This window comes from Taudactylus pleione, unplaced genomic scaffold, assembly GCF_031769625.1.
Source record: "Taudactylus pleione unplaced genomic scaffold, aTauple2 ptg000513l, whole genome shotgun sequence".
NCBI lineage: Eukaryota > Metazoa > Chordata > Amphibia > Anura > Myobatrachidae > Taudactylus > Taudactylus pleione.
This window is the reverse complement of record NW_028284915.1, coordinates 3510991-3535795: the sequence shown is the minus strand read 5'-3', so window position 1 is coordinate 3535795 and position 24805 is coordinate 3510991. Positions and strand designations below refer to the sequence as shown.

General features: G+C 41.7%; 1 protein-coding gene across 1 annotated transcript in view; it reads left to right on the top strand.

The window, feature by feature from the left end:
* The window catches only part of LOC148501574 (uncharacterized), a 93774-nt gene that overhangs the window by 42758 nt on the left and 26211 nt on the right, over nucleotides 1–24805 (top strand). Inside the window, exons 2-3 of the mRNA XM_088450268.1 lie at nucleotides 6390–6500; nucleotides 7755–7903. Of these exons, the coding sequence (XP_088306394.1) occupies nucleotides 6390–6500; nucleotides 7755–7903 (260 nt within the window). The remainder of the gene's footprint in view (nucleotides 1–6389; nucleotides 6501–7754; nucleotides 7904–24805) is intronic.

Sequence of the window (24805 nt, the reverse complement as noted above, 5' to 3'; positions counted from 1 at the left end):
ATGATTGCTGTTACTGCCCCAAGCAGCTTTCACTAGAGTGGGAACACCTATAGGAATCTCCATTCTCAGCTATGCTCCTACATCGCAAATATACATTGCACCTATATTAATGTGAGTACTACTAACCATGTTCTGTCTAACACCATTATTATTATTCCAGGTCTCCTAATACAGTATTTTTTAAAAGGCCTTTCAAATAATACTTGGTGGTCATGCCTAGGACACCTCATTAATTTAAATAGAAAAACAGTGCCTTTTTACCTGCCAATAAGAAAAGGAGAGGAGAGGGGTGGTGACAGAAGCCAATTAGAAAGGAGAGGATAGGGACAAAGAGTGAATCAGAGAGGGTTGGAGACAGAAGCCAATAAGAAAGGAGAGGGGAGGGACAAAGAGTCAATCAGAGAGGGGTGGAGACAGAAGCCAATAAGAAAGGAGTGAAGCCAATAAGAAAGGAGACAGAAGCCAATAAGGACAGGGGCATAGAGCCGATCCCATAGTAGAGAGTGGAGGGAATTAAAGAGGTGAGAAGTGAATGTAATCAATCTGACAGGAAAGGGGAGGTGACAGAAGATGATCACAGAGGAGGGAGAGCTGGAGGGGAGGCAATCTGGGCAGCTTGAGGGAGCATGAAATGTAGAAATGGATCTCAGATACATAACTTATTTAGGATATAGAGCAAACAAACTGAGATAAAACTAACAGGTGACCATCATACTGTGCAGCGCCCTATGAATTCTGGAACCCTGGATGGCGCCCTTTGTCCATTTTGGCGCCCGGAGATCATGCTCCACTGGAACCACCCTTGCCGCTCCCCTGCTTAAAATCACAAGCAAAGGTCTCTCTTCTCTGCAGACCTTAACGTGCTTCCCAGGCTGTAAAAGACAGACTAGAGAAACTGACCCACCTTTGTCAGACTCTCACAAGTGGGCTGGCAATCAAGGTTACTATTTAGCTAACTGGACCTCTGAATTGAACTTGGACTCTTGCTGGACCTCTGAATTGGGCCCCTGGACACCCTTTGGATTGCTAGACTGGACATAGACTCCATCTAGGCTTCTGAACTGGACTTGGACTCATCATGGACCTCTGGCGGCTTGGATTCCACCTCTGGCAATGGCAGACTCTCCCTGGGAATGGCAATTCCTTCAGTGATGCAGGCACCCTTCTCTTATTACTATCAGCTCTCCCTGCTAAGGTGCATATCCATTAGACGATTAAAATGCGCGATTGAACGATTATGACATTGTAATCATTCAATCACTCATTAATCGTTCATAAATCGTGCAGTAAAATGTAAAAAATGACCAGCGATGCACGCTCCCGCTGGTCGTTTTTATCGTCTATCATCGCCTGAACAGGGTGTGCATGTTCGGAGATGAGGGAGGGAGCCTACACTGAACGACATATCATTCAGTGTGGGCACATTATCCACTGCACAGGATGATGAACGATTGCACTATTACAATGTTGTAACCGTACAGTCGTTCCACTCTCGTGTAGTGGATACACACCTTAGATTGGCAGCTCTATCAGCAAGATTATAGTCTCTCTCAGTAAGATTAGCAGCTCTCTAACTTAGACTAGCAACTTTATATGATAGATTGACATCTTAAGCGGTTTACAAATGTTCAGTCTCCTGGGAATGGCTTTGTCTTTTCTCTGCATCACCATTCTACTCCGAGAATCACTTATTTTGATTAGCAGATACAGTGGACATACTGTAACTGCAGTTCTTCCCTTCTTACATTGGCTCTGCACCTCCCTTATCTATGGCTGCACACTTAATACAAATAATTGAATTTTTTTTTAAATAATAATAAATAATTTAAAAACAAAATGTCAAAAGTTAAAATCAGGCTTAAAAAATAAAACAAAAAGGAAAATGAAATTCTCACTTAAAATTGCAATGCATTTCACAGCAACTGGCTGCTTCCTCAACACTGCTTTGTGATACGGTGGGCCTGACTCACTACGGATCGCTGTAGCGATCACTGCTGCGATTACGCACACAGTGCAACTGTGATAGTATGCTAATCTATTGCGATCGCTATGCCATCGCAGCACTACATAAGGACGTCCACTGTACCTTACACTCATCCGTAAACCTTAGCAAGACTGTGATACCATTGGTACAATTGAGTACAATCATAGCCTCACGCACACTTGCACAAGGTCAGACCTCAGAAATTGCTAACTTCAGCGCACACTATGAGACTGTGTATGGTATCGCAGTGGATAATTTATGCATGCCCCTGCAACGACATTGAAGCACACTGGCACGCCTGTGTTTCACCGACCACCCCCCTGTCACCACCCACAAACGGCACTTCCTGTCAATCACTCTGTGATGGGTCTGTATAGTCCCAATTGCAGTGACCGGTTGCGTCCGTATAAGCAACTGCTAACGATTCTTATTGTGTTTTTAAATTATTTTGAAATTATTTGTAATTGTACTTATTCCTTTTACCATTGTTGTCTACATTGTTGTCTACAATAGTGAAAACTATTTTGTTGTTTTTAAATTTCCTTTATCCATGACAATAGTGAGTTTTATTATGATGCCAATAACAATCTAATAAATCATTTCATCGTTGTTTATCAAATTTTTTGGGAAATCCCTTATTTGCCTATTGTAGCCCACATTTCATGTTTAGGTAAGAGGCAGTGGCGGATCCAGGGGGGGGGCAATTGGGCTGATTGCCACCCCTAACACTGCTGCTTCCAGTGTGACTGCGCCGGGATGCACATACAGTGACCGGCAGTTCTTCTCACAGACCCTCTCTCATTTTTCCTGTCAGCTGTGTCCCCTAGTACCCCCAGTAGTAATGCCCTCAGTAGTAGTAATGCCCCCAGTAGTAATACCCCCAGTAGTAATACCCTCTAGTGCCCCCAGTAGTAATGTCCCTGGTAGTAGTGTCCCTTACACAAACAAAAAAGGTACCACACAATACTCACCTTAAGCCCCATGCCTGTGTCCGCTCCTGTCCGACTGGCTGCTTCTCGGAAGGAACTATGGGAGTGATGTAATGACGGCTCTCTCATAGTGCCCACTGCGGGAGCCAGATGCCGGAGCTCAGGAGTGAACCTCTGGCTGCCACTGTAGGAAAGGAGCCGGGCGCAAGCTGGTAACAAAATCTCAGTGGGCACCCAGCAACTCCCTGTGGCGCAGGGCTGATTGGCCGGGTAAGGTGGACTGGTTCCGTCTCCAAATAGAACTGATGGAATGCACTTTACCCCTGAGTGCCATTAATGAGCTGAAGTGACTGCAGTGAACAGGATCAATCTCATCTTGCTGGTAATATGTCATCATAACCTTATTGCACCCCATTTGTCTTTTAATGATTGTGGTGAGCACAATATATACACTTATTTTTGTGTAAAATATGTTAAAGTAACTGGTGTTGCATATTGCTAGAAAATAAAGTAAAGTCTTCATCAAATACAATACAATAAGTTGATCTTTGCCTTGCGTCTCTGAGTCTGGGAAATGAGCCAGCACCTATCACTCTGATGCACATTAAAGAAATAATTTTTTTTTTATACTTGTCACACAGGTCACTGAGGTTGGACAGATAAATGCTGGTACAGAACATTCCTCATCTTGTGACTCTCAAATAAACTCTTGAGTAGTTCTGCAAAGTCATTTATGCTTATATAACAGATTTCATTTAAATGCATCAAGTGCTCAGTAATGCACCCACATACAAAAACGGTTGGGGGGAAGATTTACTAAAGTGCGGTTTAGCATGATCACCAGAGAATAACTTCTAAATGTTCATATCATTTCAAAGAGGAGACTACCCTCTTTCAACTTTAGATACTCCTTTCTCTGTGGGTGCCAGGATGATAAGACACTTTTTAAAAAATTATATCTTGGCTTTTTAAAATGTCAGCAATATTTAGGTGAGAAGGGGTGGGGCCTAATTATGTTATTGTGGATGTTATTATCAAAGTGATGACATCATTAAGTTCTAACCCTCATCCCGTGCCTGATCAACAGCAACTTTAAGGGAGGGGGAAATATGCACGCCCCCCCTGCCATTTGACCATGGCAGTGCTTACAACAAGTACCACTTGGTCTTAGCAGCGAAAGGGTTAAATTAAAAATTGGCAAATCATTTCTCAATATAATAATAATAATACAAATTATATACTTTGATGTGTAGTTTGGACTTTAGTAGATTGTAAAACTGTCCCTTAGTTAATCTCCTTTGTTTGCAACATTATAGTATTTAAAAAATGAATTATGTGTATTATCTGAAGCCACAGACCAGAGGGTGGAAACTAGGCATCTGTCTATGCTGCACTTACTATACTTTTTCTACAGTGGCTATAACAGGTATTCACCCCATATGGGCCTTTTCAAATTTATACTGTGCACTCACCAAATGCACCATTGCTGCAGTTTTACCTACCTCAGGCTGTCTATGTTAAGCTGACCTACTCATGCCAAAGTCTTCTCTTTCTGGCCAGTTATACTATGATGCAGTCGCGAAGGGAAGCTACCTCTTGTTGTGCTTGGGCAAAATGCCTAGCTATCAGTTTGTCAATAGTGCCTGTTTGTGTAGAGGCCCTGATTTCTTATTTCTTTACTTGTATGGAGGTCGGTTTCACTATAATCAATATAGTAGTTGTAGTTTCATTTTCATAAGTAAGCCTGACGTGGTTAATGATATAATTGCCAGAAACATTTAGGGTGGGACGTACTACGGGAAAAAAAATTGGAGTTTTTGGGGGTTTTACAGCATTTCTCATATGTACCAAGCTTCGGAATACAATACATTACTGAGTTTGGACCCGGTGGGCTTCTTTTCGTGATGCCCCTGAGAGGGATCCAATCAGAACCCTTCCAGTATGCCCGGTGGCGCTCGCGTCATTCTGTGCTAGAATGATGCCAGAGGGAATCCCTCTATCGCAAAGAACAGCTCTTACCAGGAGAGCTGTTCTTTGCGATTTTCTAGGTACATATTATCTCTGGTATGTACCCGATAATTGGCGGTATGTACAGTATCGTGGATGCAATGCTTAGTACATCCTGCCCTTAATATAGGTCTCTGTATTCATTGTATTAACATACTTGCATGTTCTTAATGTTTTTTTTCGTTGTTTATATAATGTCTATTTGTATTTTGTATAATTTTTCCTACTTGGGCCTTTATTTACTTTGCTAGATCTGCATGGTCACATAGCTTTTCGCATTACTGTTAACAACAGAGAATTTGCTAAAACAGAGGGTTGCCATAGTAATAACTATAAACAGCAGGTCCAGGTGCCAGAACTAGGTACAGTAGTCATACATAACAGAAAAAGTAGTATGAATGGCACTCTGGACACACAGCAACAGTTTCAATCAAAAGCCTGTATGAAGTCAACGTTTCAGTGAACCTACAGCTCACTTTTGTCAGGACAGCCAAAACAAAACCAACAGTACATACCTTATAAAGCATCTCTCCAAAGTGCTCACCAACACAGACACAGAGCCTGGCAGATCGCGATGACATCATTCGTGTCCCTTTCTCTCTGCATTGAACAACAAGGCGATTGTGCCAGGGTATAGAAGAGGAAAAACTCAAAAGACAAACTAGTGTTTAATGACATCACAAATTTAAAGCCAAAAGCACCAGTACACTTTTTGTCAAGAAAGCCAGAAAATCACAAATGTATCGGATGTACAACGTGCAGCTATTTAGAGATCGTTGATACATTTTTTTCATTCAGGATCAGGTCGGAAATATATCAAGTTCCCACTTACCTGTTCAAGCTCATTTGTCGTTTATTATATTAGATGTCAATGCAGGCTACATTATACTGGAAAGATGACTAGAACTTTTAAAGAAAGGATGGCTTTACACAGATCCAACATTAGCCATTGAGGGACAGAATTGTGAACATCCAGTTCCAGGCATTTTCGTCACAACAAGCACAGCCTGGCATCCGTACGGTACAAAATGATTGACTGAATCCCCCTTAATCACCAAGGAAGGGACATGGGTAGGGCACTCTTGTAAAGAGAAACAAAATTAATATACACCTTGCAAACTTTACAACCTTTCGGCCTTAATGAAACAGTTTCATATAGTAGTTTCATCTAACAGACATTTTTGTTGTCTATAATATTAGCCTAATTTGATCTGCTATTTAATATGTTTTCTAGTGCTTAACTCGTTCTCTGATTATTTGTGCATATCTGCAATAATACATGTTATTACACTTATAATGTTGTCTTTTCCCTGTTTAAACCATTTTGGAGAGCTATTATCGTCAGATTGATGGGTTTATATTGATTCTTTATTGGTTATCCATGCTGTATTTATCATTGTTATACTCAGATATTTTGTGTTATTCTTTACCATGTATTTCAGTCACTGAATTTTTTTTGTCCACTACAGCTTTGTTGTCATGGGGATGGTATACACTCTTGGCACATGCCCATTTGAGTCAGTTGATGCGCACGCATGATGTCATTGCGAGGCTCCGTGTCTGTGTTGGTGAGCAATTTGGTGAGATGCTTTACAAGGTATATACTGTTGTTGTTTTTTTTGGCTGTCCTGACGAAAGAGAACTGTAGGTTTCTGAAACGTTAACCTAATACCGGCTATTGGTTGAAACTGTGAATATGTGTCCGGAGTGCCATCCATTCCATATTTTCAGAAAACAGATATGTGTATCATATATATACCTTTTTCCCAGATGTTGAGAACGGCCCGGATCACTAGCAACCCTGAGTGCTTATCTGATGAACTGGATAAAATGTTACAAAAATTTAGGGAACGTGGATACAGAAAGAAGGAGCTCACCATGACCAAAGACAGGGTATTAAGAATTGATGGGGCATGTCTATTCCAATCCCGTGATAAAAATGTGAACAATGTGTTTCCTTGGATAACTACTTATGATACTTACAGTTCAGTCATTCCTCAGGCGTCCAGGGCATTGTGGCCGATTGTAGCAAATTATAAAGATCTTTCAACCTTGCACAAGTCCAGAACAATGACTTGTTATAAAAGGGGCAGAAATTTAAGAGATTTTTTAGTGAAGACAGACATCACTGATTATAATCTTAAGGACCCTTTGAGCATTAGCAAACAACCGGGATGCTATAAGTGCCCAGCGCGTGTCACCTGTAGTTAACGTGTAATACAACTCATGTTGTATACATTATCACTTGTCCATGCGGTTTATATTATGTTGGGATGACATCACATAAATTCAAGGAACGCATGGCCCTCCATAGGTCAGCTATAAAAGCGGCACTTGGAGGTAAACCTATGGATCAACTGGTGGCATCACATTTTCATGACAATAATCATCAGCTTGCTTCCCTTAGGTACAAAATAATCGACCATGTGCCAGAACGGATTAGAGGTGGTGATCGAGTGAAATCTCTTATCAGACTAGAAGCAACTTGGATATTTAAATTGGACACTGTAGCTCCTCGGGGTTTAAATGAGCGTACTGCATGGAATACGTTAATGTAATAACAGATGGGTCTACACTTTATGGATATTATTACTTGAGGGTGCCTTTTGTGGCATTCGGAGGTATTTACTATATCTGATTGATTTATTATATTTAATAATTTATATTATAGCACTTTTGTTATATATGCTGAATTATTCTAGCATTTTAAGTCTTTGAGTATGCATATTCTACTGTCCTATTGTTGCTAATTTTAGTAATTTTATTGTGACTTGGTATTTATACTTCTTTAGGGTTAATAGATTCTTTTTTTCTGTACACATTTCTTCCGACAGCCAGTAGCCGGAGAAGCGTTTCAGGTTCCTATGGTGAACGCCGGATATTGAGGCTGTCGTGTCATCATGATTCGCCACACACACGCTCCGGTCTTGCGCACCCGGCTCTGCTGTCCCAGTTACAATCATACTGCTGGTGGGGATATAAGGTAAGTTGTGTATGTGTATTCTTTTTTTATGTTTTCCTGACGATGGGGTTTGTTAGCCCAGAAACGTTGAAGTAAACCTTTTTGCCTAAACATACTGCAGTGCCGTGTGGTGTTTTGTCAGTAAAGGCAATTCAGTTATATATATATATATATATATATATATATATATATATATATATATATATATATATATATATATATCAAAAACAGAAAGATGGGCACTCACCATTCAGTAGAGAGAGCTGATATGTACAGTATATTAAAAAAACAAAACAGAGGGTGCTGTACCATATGTGATATCATAAGTATACTTGTAAAAAAATCACATGATGAATAAAAGTGTCCTTTTTGAACAGTATCCAGTCTAGAGTGATTAAAACAGGTTAATTCGGCTTGAGTCCTCATTGGTATCCCAATAGTGGGGGTTGGTGCATCGCATACAAACTGATAGTATAACCCTCGACCGAATCACCCAAAAATAAGTGCCCAATGGTCAGTCATTAGTTGGTATAAAAAATATTTTATTCTTGATAAAATTATATACATGCTTTGAAATTTGCTTACAGCTTAAAAGACAGTGTCAGAGAATCCAATGTTGCTAAAAAGGGAGATGGTACTGATTACCGCCAGCAACCTTACGGGTGTGAGCTCGAGGCAGGATCCACTCCGCACATGACAATGGCACTCAATACCATTTCATCCTTATAGATGGAAGAAGATTGATGAAGCCCACATACAGATGTTTTAACTTAATTAGTAATGAATTATTAAATAATTTATCTAGTGAGTAGTGATGTCAGGTATAAAAAAGGACCTAGGCTCAAACCCTCTCATACCACTTTTTGCCTAGGGACTGTTAGGACCTTTCCTGGTTTACTATTGAACTCAATGCTCATTGTAAGTATTGTGGAATTCACAATTATAACCCCAGCTGTTAAATAAATTAGTTTATTAGTTGTTATTTCTAATTTTTTATCCACTATTTGGATTCTTAATTAAATATCATTGCCTTAATATATTAGTATTTTTCATCTGATCCTGTTATGAGACTGGGTTTCATAAAACCACATAGTGTTATTATTTTAATCAGTATATCCTTGTTACCTAATTTATAGTAATTATTCTTAGACTAGAATATTAAGTTCATTATTTGTGAATTCACCTTTATTCTGCTTTCAAACATAAGCTGCCTCCTGATTGGTGAATCATAGTCTATGATAATTAATTGACCCATTTTTGTCAAATAGGTGATATTTATGAGCAAACTCATTCTAAAGAACAGCCAGTGAATTGTCTTCTGCTGTTATGTTTTTTCCTTCTTGATATGTAACCGATTACCAGATTCCGTCATTGTTAAGTTTGTTTTTGTATAAATGATGTGTATCTAAAATCATTTGATTGTTCAGCCATGTGACATTCTTTACCTTGTATCACCCTTTTTAAAGTCATGCCCCTGAAGAAGTCTATCTATACTGACAAAACGCATTGGATATTGATTACTGTGGAAAAGTCTGGATGATTTTGATATAAGTGGGTCAAATGGACTATGACTTCTAAACTCTAGTGCCAAATTATGCCCCCAATTCCAGACAGGTCTCCTTTTTGCATAATGTGTGTGAGGATATTCAGAAAATTCAGAGGGGATGCTCATGTTTGTAGATTATAATCTGGTTCTGGATATAGACAATCATGACTCCTAGTGGCACACCTTCTGTGGATTGATCTGGTCCCTTCTTGTCATTTCCAAAACTCCTGGTGGAGTTTGATTTATATATAATGTTACGAAATATACATATCAAATAAATGCGCTCTATACCACCCGTGAATAATGAATATAAATGACTACATAACCTGCATATGTAGGTGGGACTGTAAAGAATACCAAGTCAGCTAATGACAAAACACTGTGTTTACTAAGTATTAATCATACATGAAGGATATTAAGACAAAAGAAAACGATCAAAATACTGTAACAAATACCAATGGAAGCAACCAACTAAACACATACAGGGGTATGTATACAGTGTGAACAGTAAATCATAAAAGTTAAGAGGTGTATACCTCTCTGGTAAATAAGTCTGACAATAGGGAATGGTGGAAATATTGATATCAGTGCTGCGGGGACCTGGAGATAGTCCAGCCGGATAGGGTAGATACGTGAATGGATGGTTATAGCTGGTGCGGCGTCCCGCACAGGAAAGTCAGTGGACAGTGGCGTGTGAAGAAAGAAGGGATGACCGGGGTGATGTTATGGGGTAAGTAGTATGGATACTACCTGGATGGCAGTGGGAGGCGCAGAACACTGACCACCAGGTCCGACCCGCGGACTCGCCGGAGGGCACCGGGCTTCCCCGTGATCACCGGCGTGTCTCGTCGGGAGGGACCTGCTGGTGCTCGCAGGGGTGAAAGACTGGGGACGGCTCTGGTGGAAAGCGATCCCCGCTCTCCAAAACCTGCTCGGGAACTCACCTCCTCCTGCCTCTACAGGACTCCGCTCTTACCCCTGCTGGCTCAATGTTCTCTGGGTACCTCCTCTCTCGTCTGGTGTGCTGTGATCCTCTCTTATTCTGTGTCCTTGTGGCTTGTGTCGGGCTGACACTGTACGATTGCTGATGATCTCCAGTCCTCGCTAACGTAGTCAATGAAAATATGTTGATGGTGCCAACGCTTTTCGACCCGCACAGGGTCTTCTTCCAGGCAATGTGGTTGACGTCCTGTGTGAAGGAGGTTTTTAAAGTATGCAGTTCCGATCAGGAGTGCCATTGATTGGTGTTTGCATTGTGGGGTGTGGTGATAGGATTGCTAATTGGATCCGTTGTTATGGGCACATAGATTTGTCAATCAGACGAATAAATAGCAATCCATGGATACATGTGCACGACAATAGCTAAACAGATGGTTTGATAGATGTCAAAATGTTTATACATAATAATCACACATGTGGCAATGAAATGAGGACTGAATAGAAAATGATGGGAGGAACAGGAATAATCTTACAAAATAGTTGTAAAAGAAATCTAAAATATCATATAGAAAATAAACTAAATACACAAGAAAAATGCCCAGGTATGAAAATATATTAGACCAAGAAGTAATATTGCATAAAAATTGCATAAAAATTAGAACCGGTGGATAAGTGTGGATAAGGATAGTTGAAATCCTAATGCTTAGTTATAATGATAGGTATGGCCCTTACCCCATGGGGGAATATTCAAGGAATAAGGGTCAACTATCACATACAATCGATCTGATCTCATTATCCAAATTTAAACCCCTAGGGTGAAGAGTGCCCACATCCTTTCTTTATATCGTAAAGATGAAGAAAGGATGTGAGGACCACCCCCTTTCGTTACACTTCAAGAGATTCCATGACTCAGATCCCACACGCCTGATCTATACTGCGCTCAAGTTAGTTAAACACAACTGGCGGGGGGTTGATTACCTCGAAAAAATAAACAAGGAAGAACTTAGAACCATGATCAATATGGGCACTCTTCACCCTAGGGGTTTACTTACCCCAGAACATCACCCCGGGCATCCCTTCTTTCTTCACACGCCACTGTCCACTGTCTTTGCTGTGCAGGACGCCGCACCAGCTATACCCATCCATTCACGTATCTACCCTATCTGGCTGGACTATCTCCAGGTCCCCGCAGCACTGATATCAATATTTCCACCATTCCCTATTGTCAGACTTATTTACCAGAGAGGTATACACCTCTTAACTTTTATGATTTACTGATCACACTGTATACATACACCTGTATGTGTTTAGTTGGTTGCTTCCATTGGTATTTGTTACAGTATTTTGATCGTTTTCTATTGTCTTAATATCCTTCATGTATGATTAATACTTAGTAAACACAGTGTTTTGTCATTAGCTGACTTGGTATTCTTTACAGTCCCACCTACATATGCAGGTTATGTAGTCATTTATATTCATTATTCAGGAGTGGTATAGAGCGCATTTATTTGATTTGTATATTTCGTGATACTCAAAAGGTTAGACACCCTTTTTTAAAGTGCAGCCCTACCTCGTACCTTCCTACTAGTCCAGTGCGCAATAGATCTCCTTTTGTATTATATATAATGTTAGAAGGGTTCAGGCTCCCATGGAGCGTGACTATTCTTATTATTCCCCCATAAATGATACCTATGTGCTCCCCAGAATTTTTTTCCAGCCGGGTGGCAACAAGAAGTAGCTGGGTGGGGGAGTTTGCAATAATAAAATGTTTTAAATCCTGACATTATAATATAAACTTGAAATAACATTTTATATATTAATTATCCTTTTCTTCTTAGATGCCCAGTCATTTGCACTTTTCATAATCAAAGTCTGTGGGTTCTGGTCCTTCTAGTGAAATAAGCATCAAGTTATTTAGTGCTGGCACCACATAATTAATTTTTTATACAGCTCCAAGATACTGTCCCTACTTGCTGGCACCACAGAATTTTTTTTACACGGCTCCCAGATACCGTCCCCACTTGCAGGTTCTCAAATACTGTCCTCACAGATTTTTTTTCAGCTCCTACACAGACAGAGTGTGTGTCTAGACAGGTCTACTCTCTTTAATGTGGTCAGGCGACTGTTCCTGCCAGATCAGCGTGCCCTTGCTTTTATACAGGGGGAAGGATCTCTGCCTCCAGCCTGACACCACCCTGTACTGTGACAGGCCCAAGCTGCACCATCCGGCACTCTCTCCTGCCCCAATGCGCCACATCCCCATACAACCTACTACCCAGCACTTCCTCCAACCCCAATACACCACATACCGTCAACCAGAACCCTCACAAACGTGTCCTTAATGCCGACGGACACAGATGTCAGACGGACTGGGAGCCTCCGATGGGAAGAACATGTTACATTGGCAAGAGCTTGGTGTCACATCCAGCATCCGTGTCCATGGCAACAAGGACACATTGAGGATGACCAGGCAACAAGGGCGGGGGGAAGTTCTGGGTGGTAGCTATTTCTTGCCGCGCTGTGTGCTCGCAAAAAAAACCTGAGGAGAACTTATATTAAAATCTTGCTTATCACTTGGTCATACCATGCCTCCTTACTATAGTCATGGAATCTCAGACAATCCCATACAACCCCCACCCACACCTTCTAGCCTCCTCAAATGCCAAGTTAGCTATAGAAGAGGGCCTTGAAGATTACCTTCTTACAAATGCACTGATGATACCTCTATCCAAACTTTATGGTGTGCCATTAAGGCCACCATTAGGGATATAGAGATAGAAATTGGTGCAAGGCTCATGTGACAACATGCCCAACGGCAGTGCGACCTGGAGTCCAAATTCACTATCATTGAATGACTCAATAAACTACATCCTTCTGAAGAAAGAATTAAGTTCTATGAAAAGTCATTCCAGAAGCTCCTTATGTCCTGCATTATAAAGACTTTGTCAAAAACATTTTTTATCAGGCAACCGCATCAGCAAATTGTTGGGCTGTAAATTGCACACACACCAGGCTCAACATAGAATCCTTCATATTAATGCTCCTCATGGCTCAAAAATTTAAAATTCTGCACTTATAGCCACCCAGTTTGCTGCCTACTACACTAAACTTTATAAACTTGCTAATGAACTGGTTACGTTTCAACCTACACCTTCTACCATTCAGTCTTTTCTAGCTGATTTACATTTTCCATCCTTTAAAGAAAGAGATTTAGCCACCTGAATGAACAGAAAGTGACATTGCTGATGTCTTTAAACATTTACTTGCTGATATAGCCCCTGGCTCTGATGAGTTTATCAACTCTCTTTACTCTAATTTACTGTACTAGAGATGCCTATTTTCACTTCCCTTTATAATAAGATCTCTGAGATTGGAATATTTACTCACGAAATTGTTGAAAGCCCAGGTGGTGACTATTTCATAGCTGGAGAAGGACTCTGTGGAGTGCAAGAATTCTAGACCTACAGTATTGTGCTCTAGAATGGGAATATTAAGATATAGACCAAATTGTCACCCAATTATATCAACCCTCTAATCCTGCGCCTTGTTCATCCTGACCAAGTGGTCTTTGTCAGTGGTAGGGAAGCATTGGACAACAAGCGTAGCAAGCTTAATTTAATAGAAATGCTTCCTGTCTCCTAGGAGGAGATTTTTTTGCTGTCACTGTATGCAGAAAAAGCTTTAAACATACTCCATTGATTATACATTAGAGAAGTTCTCTGTCAGTTTGGTTTTCAGAGATGGGTACTTGCTTCTATCCTAGCACTCTATGGGTCACCATCACCAAGGTTTTTAGCAATGTTATTTTTTATTTAATTCCTTCCCTATCAGAAATGGCACAAGGTAGGGTTGCTGCCTTTCCTCCTTTATCTTTGTGTTAGGGATAGAACAGCTGGCTGCTAAACTGCACTTGTCTGGGCACTTCACTGGCCTCCAGAATGGTGCAGTACATAAACTATGTCTTTTTGCTGATGACACTTTATTATTTGCCACCAAACTGGAATTCTCCTTGTGTTACCTTCATCGGTTGTCGGACCAGTTTAGCCGTGCCTCCACGTATAAACTGAATGCTACCAAATTGAAGGCACTTCTGATTGAAATTCCTATTATTGCCTTATCAAGATTGCATTCACAATTTAAATACACCTGGAAATCTGGCTCGCTGTCCTATCTGGATATACGAATTTCCTCTACCATCTCTGCCGTATTTGATGTTAACATTCCCCAATTAATGTTGTAGTTGTCTGGTCTAGCCCCGTTCATGGCTTCTCCATGAGGTTTCCTGATTGGGCCTTTCTGCATTTTAAATGTCAATGCTTCCTAAGCTCATGTACCATTTTTGCGCAATTTCTTATTCGCTGCCTAAAAATTACCTTAATACAGTTTGCTACAAAATATTATGGGGTATATGTGTCAAGCCTTGGAGAGAGATAAAGCGGATAGAGATAAAGTACTAACCAATCAGCTCCTAACTGTTATTTTTCAAACACAACCTGTGAACAGGCAGTTAGGAGCAGATTGGTTGGTACTTTATCTCTCCTTAAGGCTTGATACATCTCCCCCTATGTCCTCTTATGCTTGGGAGGAAAGCACCCCGATACAGGCCACTCTAAGTGGAAGGGTGGCCTATCTCTCCCTCGCCTACAGTATTATTATGAGACCTGTCTCCTAACTCAGCTTAAGGATTGGTCACTGATGCCTAGTAATAAGCCTTGGGCTGATATGGAATCGTCCATGTGCACTAACTTTCAATTTTCTTCATTCCCATTTTCAGTATTGTACTACGGTACTTCTGTATTTATCTGCTTATGATGTTCCCCTTCCTCCCCTTTTCCTTTTTGTACTGTTGTATATTCTTATGGTTGTTCATTTTTGTTTCCCTTTCCCTTCTTTTTGTTAAAGCTCAAATTTGTAATTTGTTTTAATAAAAACTATTGAGGTTAGAAAAATGCGCATTAAACCTGAGGAAAAATTGTAGATAAAAATTATTTATTTATATAACGAAAGTTCAAATATTTAATTTCATGTATCACACAACAATGAATGGGACAATTGTTTTCATTTCAATGACATTCGCCTGAGTCATAAGGAATCTAATTGGCTATAGAACCTTAAGACTAATTTAGTTTCCCAGTTTGCCATAATTGTTTTTTTTTATAAAAAGTTAACATTTTATTATATTTTCTCATAGTTATATATTTGATAATAGTAATAATAATAATACTAATAATAAAATAATAAATTGGTCCCTTAGTACTTGCAAGATCTTCAATGAGGAATCCCTGACCAGCAGTGTTTCAAAGCCTCATTAGCTGGTGCACTACTGCGGTTTTGAGCATGATAAATTAGACCTATAATGTAAAAAAAAATTCTATCAAGACACTCAATAAAAATGATTAAATTCAGAAAAGTGTGCTTACATGTCATCGCAGCATATTCAATTGAGAGCAAGGTTTAGCGAGGAAAAAACCTTGCATCCAATTTTGGATTACCGCGGGTATGGTCGCTGGGGTTTTCAGCTCTGAAAAAAATAAAAAAATTAAAAATTACACTTACCTGCCCCAGGGTCTCTGGTGGTCTCCGCGGCTCCTGGTGGCCTCCCCTCCATCTTCTCACTGGGGATGGGGCTGCTGGTAGGCTCTAGGGGGTGGCAGGGAGGCACAAGGGCTGCTGGGAGATGTAGTTTTCCCAGCACCCATACACTTGGGGGGACACACCCCGGGGGTCACACACACACAGTCACACACTCATAGACACACACTCACAAACGCTGACACACACTGCATACTCAACGATGCTGCAGACCTGGCACTGGATGCAGAATACAGCGCTGCAGAAACTTCCAATTGCTTAATTAGTCTGCGGGGGAGGGGGGAGAAGGGTGCTGCCAGGGTCCCAGAGCAAGTCTCACCGATTTTTCTAAAATGAACAATTTTAAGAAAAATCACACTTGCTCTGGAGGTGCGGAAAAATAAAACCTCCCGGCGCTCAGAATAGAAAAAAACACGCACCTAATTGAATAGCAAAAATCCCGCACCTGCAGGAAAAACCTCGCAGGTGCGAGATTTTTGCTATTCTCGCCCCCAATTGAATATGCCCCTTAGGTTCACTTATATGGTGTCAGACATGGCTGTTCCTCTGTTCATCCATGTCAATTGATATCAGAATCCACCAACAGTGACACCAATGGAAAGGGAGAAATATAAGGCATTAGGAAGGGGTCACTAGTGGATGGTAGGGGAGACAGTGTGGCACAAGAGGACAGTGAGTGCAGATGGAAGAAAATGCAGATGGAATGGATGAGACAAAAGACACATAGGAGAAGAAAGAAAGGCACAGGCATTCAGTATGTGGAAACAGATGTACACAAACAGTTGGGAAGTGTGCGTAGGGCGATGCACCCACAAAGGAGTGTGCAGAGGCACACAAAGACAAAGAGAGGACAAATGCCAAAGCATACATAGATGGGGACAGAGAGAAACACAATTGAGGGAAAAGAGATGCAAATACACAAAGTAGGGTACATGGATGCACACACACACACACGAAGTGGAAGAGTAGAGTTAGTGAAAAATATATACATAAAATGTAAATATAAACTAACACAAAGGGGGAGACAGAGAATAGGGTGATGGTAGTGACAGACATGGGGGGTGCAGAGAACTACATGTGGTACCCCAAGTTTATTCCCAAATAGGGGTCCCTCAATATTTTTTTTATGTATGTACACATATATATACTGCAGTCCCATTCCATATAATAGGCAGGTATAGTGAACTTTGACTGACCTTGCTCTCCCTGAACCCCACTGAGCATGTGCAGACAGGCAGGTAGAAAGTACCCCTTGGTCAGCGATCCATTTAGGAGGGAAAATCCTGCCCCATTGATTGGTAGCCTAGGTGTCCAGGCAGAGATCTCTGTAGGCCGCCTGTTGCTGGGTCCCATTTGTCCACTAATAGATGCCAGACCGACAGGGAGGAGAGTGAGGGTGAGCTTATATAATACCTTCCTCAGGGCTGTCAGTGCTGAGTCTGGGGGGAATTTCTGTAGAAGGAGTCTGGGAGGAATTTCTGAAAAAGGATTGTCTGTGAGGTGCTTCTGTGGAGTGTCCCTGGATCTATACAAATAGGGGTGCAGTAACCCCTCTAATTTGCCCAGGATTACAAATACAGCACCTGGTGCTGTCTGTAAGGACTTTCATTGGAGTGCCCTTGGAGCTGTAAAAATAAGGATGCTATAACTTTTATGTTTGCCCTGGATTACAATTACCAGACTTCACATTAGCCCGGAAGGCTACCTTTCCAATCTGCCAGGAGAGGTGCTCTGATACTGGATGTGAGTCCCTGGAGGAAGCTTGCCTGGGAATTTGCATAGAGCACCCTGCTTTGGAAGAAGCCCCCTCTGAATAAAGGACTGCCTTCCTAAGTGCCTGTTATCAGGATGAGCCACATTTGTAAATCTGCGCATGCTGGGAGAGAAGAGCAGCTTCCTGGGAAGGAGGTCTCATCGCTCCATCGTCGCAGATGAAGCCCCAGCTGAGGAAAAGGTCCCGCCAGTGATGAAAACCCTGCTGGCACCTGCACAGGCAGAAGAAAAGACAGCCCCAGAGGAAGAGTGCTTCAGGACCCCCCACTGCTGCTGTGTGTGTTTGCTGGACAGAGCTCCTGTGGAAAGGGATTTTGCACCTGTTGCTCCTTTTAAAATACCTGCCGGAGGTCTGCAGCTGGGAGCTCTGGTGTACGGTGCCTAGCATCCCGGAGTTTCCCTGGACATCGGAGGAGGCTGAACAGCCACTGCCAGGGGTGAGATCATACCAGAACCTATCCAACCTGCACGTGCATAACCCTGCTTGGAGCTAATTATTTTGCATAGACTATTTGTTGTTACAGCTGGTGCACTACAAGAACCTATCCAACCTACATGTGCATAATCCTGCTTGGAGCTAATTATTTTGCATAGACTATTTGTTGTTACAGCTGGTGCACTACAAGAACTTATACAACCTGCATGTGTTTTCCCATGCTTTTCTCAGCAAAAAGGGAGCGTTAACCCAGACTGTATTTCACAGCTATAGATTGCCGGAGCACCATTGATTCAAGCTAGACCAGCAGGTTTCATATTTAGGTCCCTCAATTGTTTTTATGGTAAAGTAAAGTTCTGCAGGAATGGGGTTTTTGTTGGTTTCACATGCTTGCCAGCTGGGGTCACCGGTAGATGACGGGGAGGTAATAAATAAATACCTTCTCATTGAATAGTGTAATTAATTTCATTCCATCTGTAAATGGTAAATATCTCCTGTTATTTGTTGTTAATTATTAACAAGTAATAAAATTGCGTTGCACCTTCCCTCCTGACTGGTCATTGTGTCTGCAAAAGGGGAATTCAGGCTTGCCTCTCTGTCACGGAGTGTCCTATCTGAACACGGGGAAATCGCCCACCGAAGCAATCCGAACACACTTGAACCTGGTGCTAGTGGTGCAGCACTGTACAAACCAGTCAGTACATCACATACATTTTTGGCGTTGACGAACAGGATACGGAGATTCCACGCAAGCCTACCCTTACAGATACAATGGAAACCAAACAGTCATTTCCAAGCAGCAGTTCCCAGGAGGGGACCAGCCTTACTCCTATCACTATGCCTTACTACTTTGGGGCCCCATGGCTGCCATGTTATTCCGGTGAAGTGGGAGATAAAGGAACAGGGAGTCTGAAAGACTTCAAAGCAAAACTAAGGTCCATGTTCAGATTATACACGCTGACTGAAGCACAGAAAGTGGAAGTCCTGATAGGACAATTAAAAGGGTCAGCTTTAAGAGAAGTCACCTCCTGGCCAAATCGTGAAAAGAACACAGTTGAACAGATATTCGAGAGGCTAACAACAACCTTTGAAAAGAAAACTATGTCAGAACTGAAGATGCGGTTCTATGCCAGGACACAGCAACATGGAGAATCACTCCGTGATTATGCCCTTAGTCTTCAGGAGGCGTTGAAGGCCATTCAGCAAGTGGATGAAGATGAAGTGAGATACGCTGATAAAACCTTAATTGATCAGTTTATGGAAGGCGTGAGGGGAGAACCCATGAGAATCCAGTTGCGGTTATTGCAGCGGCAAGACCCAGAAGCAACTTTCCTGGACTTTAAAGAGACAGCTATCCTGGTGGTAGGTGAAAATACCGGATCAAGAAATGGGGAGCGGGACACAGTAACAGCGTCAGCGGCCCAAAGCAATCAACAATCTAACATGGATCCATTAGAATCCCTAAGTAAACAAGTTGCCGAACTTGCCAAGGAAATACAATCCTTAAAAGCCGATCAGCAGGAAGATTCGGTTGGATGGAGAGCCAAGAGGAGGCCATACAGAAAAAACTGGAGAAACCCAGGGCGAAGGCCCATGGATCAGTTCAACCAACAGGGGCGCCCTATCTGTCGGCGATGTCATCAAAGCGGACACCTTGAACGTGAATGCTATACAGAGGCGTTAAACTCCAAAGTCCTGAGGCTGAGGACCAAGCCTCAAGAAGAACAGAGACAATAGGTCCACTCTTGGCAGAAGGACAATCCAGGACCACAAATCCATGCAAGAATACCTCCACAGGCGCAAGAAGAATGCTGGGTCAGGTGGTGTGGTTTAACGTGCAACGCGGATATAGTTTCATAAACCCAAATTACACCACAGTGGATTTGTTTGTGCACTTTATGGCCATTAAGAAGAACAACCCCAAGAACTACCTGCGCAGTGTGGGAGATGGAGAGATGGTCGTGTTCGACCTTGCGATTGGAGAGAAAGGTGCTAAAGCCATAAATGTGACTGGTCCTGGAGGTGTTCCCATACAAGGCAGCCGATATGCAGCTCGACGCACCGGGCGTTATCCTGCCAACAGAGTGCATCGCAAACAGCGGTCATACAGAAGAAACCACCATGTCCCAACACAATCACAGGAACATCCACCACAAGAAGTTAAGAAGATAGACAAAGGAGTAGGAACAGACATTGAGTGGTCAGGGATAGAAGACCTGGTGAACAACCAAGATACAGAACTGTCTGCACACAAAGAGATGGTACTTAACCCAGGAAAAAGGCAGCACAATGAGACAGATCGACTGCTTCCCTGTCAAGAGCCAATGCATGAGAGCCAACTGAGGGTGAACGACAGAGATGCTGGTATGGCCTCATGCAAACAACCAGAGTTGCTGAACACAAATCAAGGAGAAGGTCCAGATCGGGTAGCTGACTCATTTGTGACAGAGAGGTCAAGTGTCCCTGCAGACCCGACCAATAGCAATCCAATGGATGTGCTACAGACTTTCCAGTAACGTGGAAGAACGTCAACACTCCGGGCCCCAAAGAAACAATTCCTGAAGCCGTCACAGGAGAAGAGGGACTCAGACGTTCCGAGAGAAGCACAAAAGGGGTCTTACCTCTTACATATAGAGTCTGAATCTAGGGTTATGTGAATATAATTTGTTACATGAAAAATGCATTGTTACTTTGCAAAACAAACAGGAGGATGGACGATGTAATATTGTGTAAGACACAAATTACTACTGAATATTGTTTGAAATTGTGAAGGTCAATACGTGAGGACACGTATAATTTTAGGGGGGAAGTATGTGGTACCCCCAAGTTTGTTCCCAAATAGGGGTCCCCCAATATTTTTTTTTATGCATGTACACATATATATATATATATATATATATATACTGCAGCCCCATTCCATATAATAGGCAGGTATAGTGAACTTTTACTGATCTTGCTCTCCCTGAACCCCACTGAGCATGTGCAAACAGGGAGGTAGAAAGTGCCCCTTGGTCAGCGATCCATTTAGGAGGGAAAATCCTGCCCCATTGATTGGTAGCCTGGGTGTCCAGGCAGAGATCTCTGTAGGCCGCCTGTTGCTGGGTCCCCTCTGTCCACTCATAGATGCCAGACCGACAGGGAGGAGAGTGAGGGTGAGCTTATATATACCTTCCTCAGGGCTGTCAGTGCTGAGTCTGGGGGGAATTTCTGTCGAAGGAGTCTGGGAGGAATTTCTGAAAAAGGATTGTCTGTGAGGTGCTTCTGTGGAGTGTCCCTGGATCTATACAAATAGGGGTGCAGTAAACCCTCTCATTTACCCAGGATTACAAATACTGCACCTGGTGCTGTCTGTAAGGACTTTCATTGGAGTGCCCTTGGAGTTGTAAAAATAAGGATGCTATAACTTTTATGTTTGCCCTGGATTACAATTACCAGACTTCACATTAGCCTGGAAGGCTACCTTTCCAATCTGCCAGGAGAGGTGCTCTGATACTGGATGTGAGTCCCTGGAGGAAGCTTGCCTGGGGATTTGCATAGAGCACCCTGCTTTGGAAGAAGCCCCCTCTAAATAAAGGACTGCCTTCCTAAGTGCCTGTTATCAGGAGGAGCCACATTTGTAAATCTGCGCATGCTGGGAGAGAAGAGGAGCTGCCTGGGAAGGAGGTCTCATCGCTCCATCGTCGCAGATGAAGCCCCAGCTGAGGAAAAGGTCCCGCCAGTGATAAAAACCCTGCTGGCACCCGCACGGGCAGAAGAAAAGACAGCCCCAGAGGAAGAGTGCTTCAGGACCCCCCCTGCTGCTGTGTGTGTTTGCTGGACAGAGCTACTGTGGAAAGGGATTTTGCACCTGTTGCTCCTTTTAAAATACCTGCCAGAGGTCTGCAGCTGGGAGCTCTGGTGCGGTGCCTAGCATCCCGGAGTTTCCCTGGACATCGGAGGAGGCTGAACAGCCACTGCCAGGGGTGAGATCATACCAGAACCTATCCAACCTGCACGTACATAACCCTGCTTGGAGCTAATTATTTTGTATAGACTATTTGTTGTTACAGCTGGTGCACTACAAGAACCTATCCAACCTACATGTGCCTAATCCTGATGGAGCTAATTATTTTGCATAGACTATTTGTTGTTACAGCTGGTGCACTACAAGAACTTATCCAACCTGCATGTGTTTTCCCACGCTTTTCTCAGAAAAAAATGGAGCGTTAACCCAGACTGTATTTCACAGCTATAGACTGCCAGAGCACCATTGATTCAAGCTAGACCAGCAGGTTTCATATTTAGGTCCCTCAATTGTTTTTATGGTAAAGTAAAGTTCTGCAAGAATTGGGGTTTTTGTTGGTTTCACATGCTTGCCAGCTGGGGTCACCGGTAGATGACGGGGAGGTAATAAATAAATACCTTCTCATTGAATAGTGTAATTAATTTCATTCCATCTGTAAATGGTAAATATCTCCTGTTATTTGTTGTTAAATAATTATTAACAAGTAATAAAATTGTGCTGCACCTTCCCTCCTGACTGGTCATTGTGTCTGCAAAAGGGGAATTCAGGCTTGCCTCTCTGTCATGGTGTGGCCTATCTGAACACGGGGAAATCGGCCACCGAAGCAATCCGAACACACCTGAACCTGGTGCTAGTGGTGCAGCACTGTACAAACCGTCAGTACATCACATACATATAGAAACAAAAGTTGGGACAAATATAGGGGGGTCTATTGGAGTCAGTGTGGCAGGGGAGGAGAGAAGAAGCTACTCAAATTGTAATCAACATTCAGCTTTCTGCTAGGAACATATGACACACAGTTTAGAGAAGAGGGGGATATATAGGGTAGGTATTGATTGGGAAGGAGGCACATTCATACAACAATATGCAACCTGTGTAAATGGCTGTGTACTTACACCTTAATATAGCAGTCCAGTCTACAGAGATACAGGCCCAAATAATAGAATTTGGAATTGGATTAGCTGCCCATGCCCTAATGCCCCATGATGGTATCACCTGTGGATAAGCTGCTCCTGCCCATTATCTAACTAGACCAAGTACATTTCAAAAGAGAGAATTGGTCTATGTACACATGGTCATACCTTAAAGTTAAATTTAGATTTTTGAACAATCTCCAGAAGTAGTGGTTCACCCATTATATTTGCTTTATAACTGATAATGAGGTAGGATAGCTATTTTCATATGGGACACATTACTTGGGTGTAGAAAATAAATAAAAGTCATTGTAGCAGTGCATTATAAGACCTTGTCCTAAGGAACTGGATTACTGACTCCACTAGCTGTCTTGACACCACATTATCAGTGCAACCTTTGCTGCTTTGCTTCCTTTCATTGTGTCCTTAGGGATACAATTTCCTGCCAAAGTCTTCCAAGTCCCATTTGCATTAGGAAAAGAAGCTGTCAAATAAATTATATTAAAGAAGAACCACTTACATAAAAACCCTTATGCATTTGCGTCAGCTGTTACAGTATGTTATTATTATCTACATATACTATATACTACATTGTGAGGACTTTTTAAGTTCCATGAAACAAGAATTTTGTTGATTCTTAGATGAAAGTTTTCCATGTCTGAAGCATAAAATTAGGAGAACAATGTATAAGATGTCATGTTTCTTTTTTTTTTTTTTTGAAAAACAATTTTATTGAATTCCAAACTGTATACATCAGAAAAAACATATAAATATATTCTGTTGACATACAGTGTTTAGAACAGAGATTACAGTTAGCAATATAACAAAATAGTGAAATGATAACACATAAAAACTCTATACCCAACCTATAGCCCATAATTTTATTATATAAACTTGAAATATTAGAAAATATCAAAGATAAACCATATTAATAAAGTTTCATTACTTATCTGATACGAACTTATATTCTGTGTTTCATTTACGAATTCTATTTTAATTATTAAAAAGAGAACATTAAACTCAATAGTAATAAAGAAAAAATAGGTAAATAGTTGATGAAATATAACAATTTAATCACACAATACACAGTAAAATCACATAAATCCCAGTGGGAATAGATAAAAATAAAGTGCAAATGCAATTGCACACAAATATAATAAAGTGCAGATGAAGCCGCATACAGATATGACACCACCCTAGGATAACAATAGGGAGTGTTCAATAAAATAAAAAATGGAGCAAGCTGTCACATACCCAGTGAATAAGCACTGGGACCCCTAGGTAACCAGTCCTGGGATCATCTGGAATCTCCTAAGGGGTAAAACTTAGGGTCCCAATGCTTTCAAATAAAGGTGTTTCTTGCTTCCAGGGCAGAGATGATGCAGGCATCCAATACCAACGCGTTTCGACCTTTGTGGGTCTTTTTCAAGGCATATGGATGCATGCATAAAGCAGAGTATTTATAGGGCAGAGATGATGATCTTCCTGTTCCGCCCATGAAGGGCGGAAGTAGCAAACAAAACTCAATTACAAGGATAACAATATTAACAATAATTCCAAACACAGTCCTAATGATACATCCCATCCAATGACGTGGAATCCATAACAGATCCAAATCTCAGACAAAATAAATATTATTCATATTACACAAATTCTTATATAATAGGCAGGTGTGCACGTATATTCATTCCTCTATACTTCCGGTTTTAGTTCCCCTACC